This window comes from Canis lupus, chromosome 14 (genome assembly GCF_003254725.2).
Source record: "Canis lupus dingo isolate Sandy chromosome 14, ASM325472v2, whole genome shotgun sequence".
Taxonomy (NCBI): Eukaryota; Metazoa; Chordata; class Mammalia; order Carnivora; family Canidae; genus Canis; species Canis lupus.
In genome coordinates this window covers 13,343,273-13,357,685 of record NC_064256.1, presented here as the reverse complement: position 1 = coordinate 13,357,685, position 14,413 = coordinate 13,343,273, and the positions used below count along the sequence as shown (strand labels likewise).

General features: G+C 38.0%; 1 protein-coding gene across 9 annotated transcripts in view; it reads left to right on the top strand.

Moving 5' to 3' along the window:
* Positions 1-14,413, top strand: part of ABCB4 (ATP binding cassette subfamily B member 4) — a 72,001-nt gene that overhangs the window by 26,773 nt on the left and 30,815 nt on the right. For all 9 annotated transcript variants that reach the window (XM_035698460.2, XM_035698459.2, XM_025471496.3 and 6 more), the window contains 3 exons: positions 2,083-2,286; positions 2,641-2,811; positions 10,255-10,416. In XM_035698460.2, coding sequence (XP_035554353.1) covers positions 2,083-2,286; positions 2,641-2,811; positions 10,255-10,416 — 537 coding nt within the window. The remainder of the gene's footprint in view (positions 1-2,082; positions 2,287-2,640; positions 2,812-10,254; positions 10,417-14,413) is intronic.

The window sequence follows — 14,413 nt, the reverse complement described above, 5'->3', positions numbered from 1 at the left end:
CGGCTCTTGCTCTCCACTGAGGGCTTGATCTCAGGGTCGTGAGATTGGCCCCACATTGGGCTCGACACTAGGCATGTAGTCTACTTAAAAAATAGATGAATAAAATGTTAAAAAAATTTTCTTATAAATTGAAAATTAAAGAAAAGTTGTAAGCAGGAAACACATATAGTCTTTACTCAGATTTACTGTTTCTATTTTGGCCCTTTTACTTTATTGTCTTCTCTCTCTCTCCACATATATAAGAAGTACACATGCACATGCACGCACACACACACACACACACACACACGAAGGCAGATTTTTTTCTGAACCTTTGAATCGAAGTTAAGGACATCATGACTCTTACATACTTCAGAATGTATTTTCTAAGAAGAAGGACATTCTCTTGCAAAACAGTTATCAATTATCAGTAAATTCAATTTTAATACGATACTAGCCCATGGTATGTATTCAAATTTCCTCAGTTGTGCCAACTTTAGGACATTGAGCTTACCTGGTACTAAAATACATAATAATTCAACAATTTTGAAAACAGAAGATTACAAGTTACAAAGAAAGGCAAAAAATGTTAAAAGGCATTTGAGATAGAACACAGATTGCAGGAGTGAATACAGAGTTCTAGGTACATGAATTATTTATTTAATTAACTTAATAAAATACACATTTTGGAAAAATCTGATATTAGAGGGGAACATAATCCTATCCTTATTTACTAAAGCAAACTCTAGATTGGTCCAACTGTAAACATTTTTCTTTATCTTTAAAAAAAGAACCTAATAAAATACTAATCATTAACAATATGCATTTGAAAATATAGTATTTTTAAAATTATTATTGGAGTAGGAGTGCCTGGCTGACTCAGCCAGTGGAACATGTGACTCTTGATCTTGGGATCATGAGTTTAAGCCCCACATTGGGTGTAAAGCCCAGTTAAAATTTTTTTTAAAGTTTTTTTTAATAAAAAATAAAAAAGATAATTATTGGAGTAATACATATTTTTAAAATATACATGTCAACAAGGGAAAAAGTCTTCAGAAATTCTATAACTCAGAGATATTCACTGTTCACATCATGATTTAGCAATTTGCTTACTAAAATAATAAATGTCCAGAGGTACAGTTTATTCATTTAATTTTTGCTTAAACTTCTCTATAATAAAACATAGTAAAGCTGCAATAAATAGAAACATGGTTTGTGATATATATGGAAAAACTATTATATTTAGTATTTGAGATATTAATATGAATCTGTAATAGGATACGAACATGAAAATCTTTTGAGAATAAGTATGCATCTGTAAAAAGTTTCAAGAAATGTCCAGCCTCATTTATAAATATACATAAAACAAAGCAAATATAAGGTACTAGTTTGCACTTATTAATTAGAAAAAAAACAAATTAAAATGATAAAACTCAGAGCTAGTAAATTGCAAAAGCAGATACATTTACATATTTTTGCTGACACTGTAAATTTTAAAAATCTTTTTAGAATGTTGTTTATTCAGCCTTTATTCAGCAAATAATAAATGCCCAATATCACCAGTTATTGTACAGATAAGCAGTTGTTATCAGAGAAATAAAAAGAACTCATACTCTTCTATCTGGTGACTCTCTACTTCTGCAGATTGTCTTTCAGTGTTCCTCGAAAGAAGTCAAATATCCAAATATCTAGCAGGTGGAAAACGCTAAAGTAAATTATGGCATATTACATCTAGTAAGACATCATAATGCCATCAAAATGATATGTAGTTAAGTAGACATTCTTATTCAAATTTAAATAGTGGTAAGCAAAAATAATAGTACGCTAAAAATATATAACCTAGTACCAGTTATGGAAAATAATCCACCCATGAAAAAACTGTATGTGTAAGATAATAAATATGCTCTTTATTTTTATTCTTGCACATTACTGTTTGTTCCTAATTCTCATCTCCAACCATTTCTAGCCATGAAAATAAGTTAAATAAGTTAATAAGTTAAACATTAAATGTTAGCTAAGACTTTGTGTCACAAATTAAAGCGTCTTGATGCTTTAGATGTCAGATGGTTTAAAATATCTCATGGAAATATTTCTTTCTTTCAGATTAACATTGATGGGCAGGATATTAAGACCTTTAATGTAAGGTATCTCAGGGAAATAATTGGAGTGGTGAGTCAGGAGCCAGTGCTGTTTTCTACCACAATTGCTGAAAATATTCGCTATGGCCGTGGAAATGTCACCATGGATGAGATAAAGAAAGCTGTCAAAGAAGCCAATGCCTATGAGTTTATCATGAAACTACCACAGGTAAAGTCTCTGTTAATGTAGTTGTCCTTGAAATTTGACTTTGACTTCAGGCAAGTGAGTTCTTTCTTCAAAGCTTAACCTAATAATGTTTGAGAGGCAAGGTTGTTCAACTTTGCTTAGGCAAGTCCCTTGCATTATTCAGTTGGAGGTGTAAGGAGTACATACAGCCTGGGACATGAATCCTATAAAATTTTATACAGAGTATATGTTAGTCATTTTTTATTGATTTTATTATAACTTAGGACCCATTATCATAGTCAATATGAAGCTCCATGTTGTCTTCGTGAATTTCTAAACTCCATAGCCTTTTCTACTTGAGATACATCAGGAGCTCCTCCATGTTTTCTGTCATAGAAATTTGACACCCTGGTTGGAGAGAGAGGGGCCCAGCTGAGTGGTGGACAGAAACAGAGAATTGCCATTGCGAGGGCCCTGGTTCGCAACCCTAAGATCCTCCTGCTGGATGAAGCCACGTCAGCCCTGGACACTGAAAGTGAAGCAGAGGTACAGGCGGCCCTGGATAAGGTCAGTCAACCCGAAACACCTGCAGGACCAGCAAACTGAAGCTTTACTGGAAATTCTTGCTAATAGTTTGTGACTCTAGATTGAAAAACATACACATGAGAGCAAGTGAAGCTCTCTCCTGGGGCTGTAATGATTTCCCCTTTCTGTCAGGCCACATTGCAAAGAGAGGTAGATGGCCCATTCTGTAACTGGCTTCCTTTGACCCAAGTGCACTGGTGCCAAATCAGGCCTAGGTAATGAGCCACTTAGCTTCGTTTACTTCTTGCACAGAGGCTATTTCTTTGATCAGAAGTGGCTGTGTTAAAATGTACAAAGAAAAATCTGGTTACCCAGAAACTGGTCCAGATAAAAAAGAGCTCAAAATACTTGCCTTATTTGTAGGTAGGCAATACCACTATCTTTATTCATGAAGGTGAAAGGAAGTAAGGTTCAATTTGTGTGTTTGTCTAAGCACATAAGAAACACATTTTAAGGATGCCAGTTTATGTGTCCAGCTCAGGCATTTCTAAACCTCTCACTGTCATTTTTAAAAGCTGAAGCTTCACAGGAAGCACCTTATGTTGGGACTTTTGTGATCAGTGCTGATATCATCAGTACTGATAACCCAGTGTAATAACCAGAGTCAGATGACACCACATAAATGGGTCTCAAAAACGTAAATATCACAAACATATTTGGTCTCAGAAGGTTTAGTAATCAAATGTACAAGTTACTTGACAACTTCTATCCAAACTACCTCTTGCAATTTTGGATGTAAACCGTATGAATCTTATTTTCTCAGGAAAATTTATACTTGAATCCTAAGTAAACACTGTGTGTTATAAACTGTAATCAGGGCTGCCTGGTTTATCAGATTAATATTTTGTCTTATCTTATATAACTTAATCTAGCAATGATTAATGAGATGATAGTTATTACTCACAAATTCTTACATTGAATTATATTGCTTTCATGTATGTTAAGTCTCAATATTAAGGAACCAAAGTATATATACAGGAAACTGGCATTTGGTTGGTTAATCAGGCATGACTTAAAGCAGGAAATTATTTTTTAAAGTACATAAATTAAAACTTAAAAATTACCTTACATGGGCATTCATGTGTTGACATAGACTTTTTAAGGAAAAGTCAGGTAGGATAAGAAAGATATTTATGGGGGAAAAAGTCCCATTCATCACTAGAGCCCAGGTCCCAATACTTTCTAGGATACAAATATTCAATATATTAGCCCTTTCTGTGCTAAGAGAACAGAATTAGTGGACAAGTAATTTTTTGTTACATGGATGCTACCAGAAAAATTGTGGACTTGCAAGTTTTAATTCATAGTTAGACAAGTTACTTCATTCAATCTTAGTAATTTGTGTCCCCTAGGATTATGATCTCCCCAGTTGATAAACTTTTAGGTTTTAAAAATAGCTGATGAATCACTTATAATTCTTTTTTAATTCCCAAGAAAAGCCCTTAGCATCTTGGGGAGGAGTTAAGAGCACAGGCTTTGATGCTAGACAGGCTGAGGTTGGAGTCCTGACTCTGTCCCTTTCCAGCTGCATGATCTTGGGAAAATTAACTAACCTCTCTCTAAGCCTGAGATCTTGTAGAAGTAACTGGAGAGAGAGGAAGAAATAATGTCATAGGGTGATTGAAAAGATTAAATGATACCACATGTAAAGTTATTAGCACATGCCTTGCACATGGGAAATGATAATGTTAGCTGGTGCTGTTATTATGGTGACTGCCATTACCATGATTTTTATTAATTGTGCTACTTGCTGAATTGATTACCTATTCTGTATAACAAACCATCCCAAATTCAGACTTAAAACAATAATTCTGTGGATTGGCTGGGTGGATCTTCTGCTGTTTTCACCTAAGCATAAGCAGGATTGAGTTAGCTAAAATAGTCCAACATGGCCTTCCTCCCAGGCTGGCTATTGACTGGGCATCTCATGTGGCTTCTCATACTAATACTTGTACAGTAGGCTAGCCTGGCTGCCTTATGTGGCCTTCTTAGGACATTGTACCCAGAAACAGAAGCTAGAAGACATCTACCTAGAGGCTTAGACTCCAGGACTTCCAAAGTGTCAGTTTCATCGCAATCTGTTGATCACAGCAAGCCACAAGGCAGCCCAGACTGAAGGAGTGAGGAGATAGATTCGACCTCTTGATGGGTGAGCTGGAAAGGATCTGTGACCATATTTAACCATCCACAGCACACTCTCCCACAATTACTTACCCTTCTCCCATGTACAAAATAAATTCACCTCTTCTCGATACTCTCAAAATTCTCATGCAGCTATGACATCAGGTTCAATGTCCAGTACCTGAAGATCTGTATGGGATCCAGATATGGATAGGTTTTTCATGTTATGCTCATCTTGATCCAGAGATCTGTGAACTCAAGAGACAAATTGTCTTCCACACATATACCCAACATGTAATGTTGATGCAAGAATAAGATAATAATAGTCACTCCCATTGTAAAATTAGAACTGGAAGCACATAGCAGTTACTGGTCCATTCTGAAATGCAGTCAGGTGTGTAGCCAATTACTCCAGGGAAAGGGAATGTTCCTTGATTAAGGCCCAGTCCTACCCCATCAGTGAAATGTTCTCTTTGGCTTTAGGCTCCACACTTGGGGTTCTTAGATCCTTCCTCTGAGAAGTACTTCCTGAAAAGGGAATAAATAAGAAATGGCTTGTGAATGCAGCTGAGTAGCTTTCTCAGCATCTTTCTGCCCATAAAATTTGGGACCTACAGGCCTCTTTACATTTTGAATTTTCTCAATCTCTTTCAGTCCAAGCTGGTAGACCCTCCTAAAAACTATGAGTTTGTTTGAAATACAGCCATGGATCACTCAAGCCCCAAAACCTACATCTATATATTTTTTTTCAATATGAACCTCTTTCTACTTTGGGCTGTATGTGAAGCTGCCATGAGAAAATCTTTAATTAAGAGTCTCCAAAGTCCTTTTAGGTAGCTGCAGGCATCTCTAGAATCTGCCTTAAATCTCTGAGAGATTTTTTTAAGGTTTTATTTATTTATTTGAAAGAGAGAGAGAGAGCATGAGCAGAGGAAGGGGCAGAGGAAGAAGCAGGCTCCCCACTGAGCAGGGAGCCTAATATGGGTCTCAATTCCAGGACCACAAGATCATGACTGATCTGAAGGCAGATGCTTAACTGATTGAGCCACCCAGGCACCCCTCTCTGAGAGATTTTAACAAAAAAATCTGATACTCACACACTGATTTGATCTTTGGCTTCATTTCACTGGACTACTAACAATTGATTCTTCAAAAAAGCAGGTACTGGGTCTTCTATGTTTGGTCTAAATTCAACTTGCAAACCAAATAGCTCCTTCTGAAGCTCACCATTCTCTTCCTGTACCTTATAACCTACAGCCAGTGGAATCCCATTGGCACGTTCAACATTCTATTTGGAGATCTCTGGAATCTTCTTAGCCAGATGTACAAGTTCACTAGATACAATACCTTTCTTTCAAGTGACCATAGGACACTTTCTTTTCCAGTTATTAGAAGGTCACATAAGTCTCTTTCCAAGAGCCAGTAGCAATGTCTTTACTTTTCTTCCAGTTTTCACTAACAAGATTTCTGCATTTAAGGCAAAACTTAGTGAGATGGCTGGTGGTGTCCCTCTGTTGGTTTTGCCTAGTCTCTCTTAGGAAGCTCTTTTCAGCTCAGGGTCTGCTGGCCTGGAATGTTCAAGATGGCCTCACTCTTGTGCCTGGCAGTTGGTAATGGGTGTTTCCTGAGGCAGCTCAGTTTTGCCCATGAGGCTTCCCATCTTACATCAGATTAGACAAGCTTCCTTTTACTGTGGATTCAAGATAGCAAACGCACAACTGTAAGGCCTCTTGAAGCCTAGGCTCTGGAAATTGCATAATTCCTTCACATTCTTTAGGTCAAAACAAGTCACAGGGCCTGCTCAGATTTGAGGAGATGGAGAAATAGACTACCTCCGGGAGGGAGTGTTTGTGCTTGTGTTTAATGTACCATAGTCGTTATAGTTTATAATCTACCCAATCGACTGCATACTTTGCAAGATAACTGAGCTAAAATATTTTGCAGACAATAAATCCTATCTTTAAAAGGCAAATCCTTTGTTATTGCACTTTCCTCAGTGATACTAGTCAGTCACTTGGGCCAGTCACAAAGCAACTATATTTTAACAATGACAAGTTGAATTTTGTAATTTATTATTGTTCCTCTGAGGAGCATAAGGATGTAACACTATTATATCTATTTTTGTCCTTCCTTGATTACCTATCCTGCAAGAAGAATATTTTTTATGGATCTTTTATACATTTATCAGTACCTCGTGTGTGGCACCAACTTATTGTAGTTATTTATTTATGTGCCTTCTATATTCTAGAAAGAATAAATCCTCTAGGAGACAGAATTAATAAATGCTTCATATTTAAATCTTTTTTTAAAGTAAGCTCTATGGGATGCCTGGTGGCTCAGCGGTTGATTGCCTGTCTTGGGCCCAGGGTGTGATCCTGGAGTTCCAGGATTGAGCCCCACATCAGGCTCCCTGCATGGAGCCTGCTTCTCCCTCAGCCTGTGGTCTCTGCCTCTCTCAATCTCTCTCTCTCTCTGAATCTCATGAATAAATAAATAAAATCTTTAAAAAATAAAATAAAATAAGCTCTATGCCCAACATGGGATTCAAACTTACTACACTGAGATCAAGAATCGCATGCTCTCCTGAGCCAGCTAAGTGCCTCTATGTTTATATCTTTTTAACAGTTAATCAGGGCTTTGCATATAGTAGATCCTAAATAAATATTTACTGAATAGATTACCATGGTTCAGTTCATTGAAATAATACATGTATACATTAAAAATTTTAAGGACCATATGAGTTGATGACTCCATAGATAGTGACTATTTATCAAAACAAACAATAGGTTTTTCCATATAAGGTCTTAAAGAATACAAATACAGATTTGCTATTTTGATTTTTTTTTTTTTTAAATCACAAAGATTCATGCCTATATGACTCTCCTCCTACTCATAGCGTTACCATACTGGAGGGGCAAGAGAAAAATAAAAATTAGCCTCCATGTGATTTTACCAAATGATTCCAAAGGTTTCACTTTATACCCACCCCCCTGTTTTCCCTCAGAAGTTCCAGAAAGGCTAATGGATTAGTACTCTCTTTGTTTGAACTTGCCTTTCATCCCTGCACACCCAAAGTTAGCAGAAGGTTCAAATTTCTTAACATTTGGTGTCCTTGAATCTAGGATATTTATCTGCCAATGTTTTTTCATCATTGGAGCATCTGAGAGCTCTGAAAAAAAACTCTTTGTGTCAAATCTCTAATCTGGCCAGAATTTCTTGGTTAAGGGTGACAGTTTCTAACGTTTAAACTCACCAGTACATCCTTTGTTTCTTCTAGCACATCAATAATTTACTCACAAATCTGACTGTAATTCCTCTGGGCTTTTTTTTTTTATATTGACATAGTATCAACCTATGATTATCATAATATAACACAGTGACTGTTAGCAATTTACTCATCACTATTAGTATCACGAATAAGATTAGAATTATCAAATTATTTCCTACGTGCCTTATCATACATAGACAAAGCCATGCAACTTCCACATCGGTTAATATTTATGCATGCTTCTTTGGGGCCTGTGTACTAAAAATGGAACAGTCTGAAATGTTATCCAATATAGCAATGCTCTAGACTCTGTCTTCTATGTTTTAACTCTTTTATACTTACTTAAACACAGTCGATAATGGTAATATTAATGTAAGGACTGATGGAGAAAGACCACATTACTTTTTTTCAGGTGGTTACACAGTTGACTTCATACCATTTATCATACGATCCATCTTCTCCTACTGATAGATAATGCCAGATTTATCATGTGCTAATTCTTCAATGTTTTTTTTTTAATTCTTCAATGTTTTATATCTATTTCTGGACTCTCTATCTTGCTTTATTGATCAAGTCACCTATTCACTGATCGCTTCCCTTGGATTTTACTATTTTAATTGCTATCTTAAGTAGCTTTTTATGGTGTAATATCTGGGGGAAGCACTCTTTGCTCACTAACTTCTTTTTCAGAAATTTCATGGCTGTTTGTTTAAAAAATTGAGATATAATTCATATACCATGAAGTTCACCCTTTTGAAATGTACAATTCACTGATTTTTAGTATATTCACAAGATTTTGCCACAGTCACCACAGTGTAATTGCAGAAGATTTTTGTCATCCCCATGAAAATCTTTTACCCATTAGCAGTCACTCCCCATTCTATGCTTACCCCAGCCCTTGGCAACCACACATCTACTTTCTGTCTCTACCAGTTTTGCCTATTTTGGAAATTTCATATAAATGGAATCATACAATGCATGGTTTTCTGTAACTGGTTTCTTTCATTTCAGTGTTTTCAAAGTCCATCCGTATTCAAGCATGCATCAGAATATCATTCCTTCTTATGGCCCAATAATATTCCATTGTATGGATCTACTTCATTTTGTTTATCCTTTGATTAACTGATGAATATGTGGATTGTTCCCACTTTTTGGCTATTATTAATCTCAGCTGTCGTTATTAATTTGCATTTTTAACTACTTAGGTGAATTAAGCAATACTCTAATAACCATCCTAATGACATGTTTTATTGCCTCAGAGGAGGAGTGGTCTTAAGAAGCTATAGTCTAACAGAGCTAATGAGTATCAAAAAGAATAACCTTTCTTAATGATATAACGTGAATAATTCGATGAGCATTTTCCAGGATTTCAATGCCCATTGATAAATCCACCAAGCCAACATGTGAGCTCACAGAACTACTTAGTGGGGGTGATTTGTAGATTTTAGCATGCATAAAACTCACCTGGGGCACTTGTTAAAAAGCAGTTATTGGCCCCACTCTGGAGATAGTTACGCAGATGGTCTTTGGATTATAATTTAAACCATTCTGACCCCAAAGTACATTTTCATCTAAACTCCCTGCATGCAGGCCATCAGAATTACAATTGAAATCAGGCACCTCAAAAGAAACCCTACAGAAGTGCCCTGGAGAAGGCTGCATTTGGCAACAATTCTACTAACATGTGGTTGCTAAAGCTCTAGCCTGCCATGTAACTGACAAGGAGGGCTCCTCAGAGGAGTATGAAAGCACTTGAGAAGAGTCAGACCTTTTCTTGTTCTTAGGTAAGCCTATACTACCATGAGCCTTCAAAATTATTCATCCTCATACTAGAGGGGTTGGCGTTCTTTTCTGGTCCAGAGCTCAAGTCTCACTGTAGCCTTCCATAGATGAGGATGTCTGTGTGCCCTGTTCACAAAGGGGGAAGCTAAGCTCATCAACTGCAAACACATGAGACCAATTGCTGAACCGTGCATGCTACTGGCAAGTGCATCAACATTGTAACCCTGTTGCATCACACCTGTCCTCCCTTTTAGGCCAGAGAAGGCCGGACCACCATCGTAATAGCCCATCGACTGTCCACTATCCGAAATGCAGATGTCATTGCTGGGTTTGAGGATGGCGTCATTGTGGAGCAAGGAAACCACAGGGAGCTGATGAAGAAGGAGGGGGTGTACTTCAAGCTTGTTAACATGCAGGTATGTGCTCCAAGAATTTTTCTTTCTGTTTCTCAATATAGCATTCTTTATACTCTTAAAACATCAGGCAGCTAATGCCATGCTGAGAAATATAAAACTTCAGGACTATGCCAAAAATGGGCATCTGAGACTTGAATTCAGAAACAGGCAAGAATCCTGAAAGAAATGTGAGAGAGGAAGGTAAAGGAAGATGTCAAAAACGTTTTGAATCTATTCCTCACCACAGAGATCCTTAATTACCTGTGTTCAAACTAGCAGGTTCTTCCCACCCACAGATTAGGGACCAGAGAAGTGGCAGGAGTAAGAGGGCAATGCTAGGATCTCCAGCAGTTGGAGAGGTCCTATGTGATTTCCAAATGCTTCCTAGATTATCCTAACAAAACCACTAGCAAGATTCATGGCTCTAGGAAGTGAGTAGTGTGGTCTTCTTTTTAAAAAAAAATCATTCATTCTAGTTCCTAAAACAGGTAATATTGATGATAATCATCGGTTTGTATTACTGTTGTATTATGCTTACTTGTGCAACTTTGCAAAATAACCTAGAAATATTTTTTCTAGAAACATGATTCTTAAAACAAATGCATATACTTCTATAAATATAACTGTAACTAGTATGTACAAGGATATTGTTGGTTTTTATCTTAACATTTCAGATATATATCACCCAGATTGCTAACATGAATTGGTACTCAGCAGTCCATTATATTAATGTGTAATAAATTGCTTAGTTGTTTCTCTAAAGTTGGATTCTGGATTTATTTCCAGTATTTCTCTAAGATTTTAGTTATTTATTTTTAAAGATTTTATTTATTTATTCATGAGAGACAGAGAGAGAGAGGCAGAGACCTAGGTAGAGGAAGAAGCAGGCTCCTGCGGGGAGCCCGATGTGGGACTCCATCCCAGGACCCCAGGATCACAACCTGGGCCAAAGGCCGAGGCTCAACCACTGAGCCACCCACGTGCCCCTATTTATGTATGTATGTATGTATTTGAGAGAATGAGAAAGTGCATAAGCACTTTGAGGGGCAGAGGGAGGGACAGAGAATCTCAAGCAGACTCCCTGCTGAGCAGGGAGCCACAGGCAGGCTGGATCCCAAGACCCTGAGATCATGACCTGAGCTGAAATCAAAAGTCGGGACACTTAACTGACTGAGCCACTCAGTGCCCCTATTCCTCTATTCTAAATACAGATTTCCTTCACTGTCCAAAAGTAGAATGCTCCTATAAAACCTTTCATAAGCCAAAATGGTATAAAGCAAAAGAGCAATTACCATTAACTTACATGGAAAAAAATTGTGAGCATTCCCACAGCCAGAAAATAACCTCTTATGTTTTTCTGATACCTTAGGACACATCTTGCTAACAGGTGCACAAAACAAATGGAGATAAAGCACGGATGCTCATAGTTCACACAGTTCAGAGCTCTGGCAGCCTGGTGCTGAGATGCAGAGTATAGTCTAGGGAAAGAGCTTGGCCCACTGTGCTGCCAGGCGAGGAGTGTGCTGCCCCTCTGGCAGCTGGCTGCAGAACAAATGTTGAATACTGTTTTCACTTTTCACCTTTTTCACCAGCACAAAAATCCTCCTCAGATTTCTTTTTGTTAGTGAAAACAGGTATCCATGTAGGTCTTTTGTAAAATTGAAGCAGTGAAATGCGAACTTTCAGAAAGCAGAGAATACCTATATTGCCTCTTGGAAATGTGGTTCCAAAAATGTTGAGTCAAAATTTGGCTTTGTTTTCTGACAGGTAACTTCTCTGAGCCTTAGTTTCTTCATTTAAAATACTAAATCTACCATGCAAGCTTGTTATAAGGTGACGAAATAGCACCTGAATATACTTTAAAAACACTTTAAAAAAATATGTGAGTTGTTTTAATAAAACTTATTTTTTAAAAGGAGGCACCGGACACAAAATGATAAATAATAATTACCGAAATTTACAAAGTCCCTGAAGTGAAACTACCAAATGAAATGATGGAAAGTCTTGTAACTCTTGCTTCAATTTGCCAGAGAATGTTTTCCAGCAGGAGGGGAATAATTATAGTGTTATTACTAATTGCTTCTATATGGCCGAGGCATCACAGGGTCTTTATCATTTTCCTGGTGTGAAAAAATAAGTATGGGGGCACCTGGGTGGCTCAGTTGATTAAGCAGCTGCTTTTGGCTCACATCATGATCTCAGGGTCCTGGGACTGAGTCCAGCATCCCTGCTCAGCAGGGAGTCTGTTTCTCCCTCTTCTCTCTGCCTGCCACCCCATCTCCACCCCCGTCATGCTCACATGCTCACTCTCTCACACGCACTCTCTCTTTAAAAAATAATGTTCCTTTAATTTAGTTTTAGTTTTCATTTTATTAATGGTTCCTAATGCTGTATGGTTTTGCCTGTGAAGACATGTTAGATCCACAAGTGAGGCAACTACTTTCTCCTCTGGCTGGTCACTTCTGTGCCCCGGAAGGAATGACCTTTCATACCCACCCACAGTTAGGCTGGGAGGCTGCCAAGGGGTGAAGGACAGCTCTGACCCTTCTATATTGTATTCCATAGCCTTTCTCTCCTAGGAAAAGTCATACAATTAAAGATTGAACACTCCTGTGATAGAAGATGCTTGTCACCAGCTAAGCAGTGGTTTCAGCAAGTCCTAGTTTTCTGGCATCTTCACTTGTTCAGTGAGCAGGGTGTGCCCTAAGATGACCACATCAGTGGTCACTGATGTTTCACTAATGTTTCCACGAGTTCTGGCATTCTTTAATGCTTAGTCCCCTAAACTTCTCTATCCTACTCTCACATCTCTCACTTCTGGGTTAGACTTTGCTGTCCCATGACCCTGAGATCATGACCAGATCAGAAATCAAGAATCAGATGCTTAACTGGGGCACCAGGTGCCTCCTGCTTTGTTCTTTTAATTTTGCTTTGTAGTTTTTTTGGCTACCATAAAAAAAGCTTTAAAATCATGTGTAATTATATTATCATTTTATTATTTTATTTCCCTTTATGTCTTCAGGATTTGGAGTTGTTCTTAGGATATTCACCCATGTTTTCTTTCAACATTTATTGTTTTACTTTAAAAAAAGATTTTATTTATTTATGAGAGACAGAGAGAGAGAGAGAGAGGCAGAGACACAGTCAGAGGGAGAAGCAGGCTCCATGCAGGGAGCCCGATGCGGGACTCGATCCCGGGACTCCAGGATCACGCCCTGGGCTGAAGGCAGGCGCCAAACTGCTGAGCCACCCAGGGATCCCCTATTGTTTTACTTTTTATAATTAACTATTTGAGACAGCTGTGGTATATTTGGTATAAGAAATAAAGGCTATTAAAAAAAAAAAGAAATAAAGGCTATTGATTTTAAATCTATACTTTTCATCACCTGGTGAAAGTGGCCATCTCAACTTTGGAGTTCAGTGACCTCAGTACCCACCAAATGAGGGCTTTAAATTAAGGCATAGAAAAAAAAAATATCACAGGAGAGAGGGGTTGTTCATTTGTCACAGAAGGCTAAAATCAGAGTGGACTCATTGGGAGAATTGTCCATTGAGATGGACCCTTTGATAGCATGGAGATGACAAAAGGAAAAGAAAAGGCATTCACAAGAGGTGGTCCAGTTTGACTTGCCATGAGCTAGAATTTGGGGGAGCCAGGCTTGAGTGTACAGTGGGCACCTGTGCAAGATTTTTGAGCTGGGATGTGATTTGAGTAGAACTGTCCTTGAGGAAGCTGGTAGCAGTGTGGGGATTGATGAAAGTGAGGCTGCAAGGATGAGTTAAAAGACTAAGGCTTAGTTTGGTTTGGGTGGGGAGATGGTATATAATACAGTTCCAGTTTGAAGCGAGAAAGGAAGTCCCTCATTCAGAACACATCACTGCAGTGTGGTTTGAGGCACATGGGTGAGGTTTTGTCAGGGACTGAAAGCGCAGATGGAAAGCTAGGATCAGATAATATGCAGAGCTCTAGAGAGGCTACTGTAGGTGCTTTAAGGTGCTAGTCAGAGGATTGGTTATG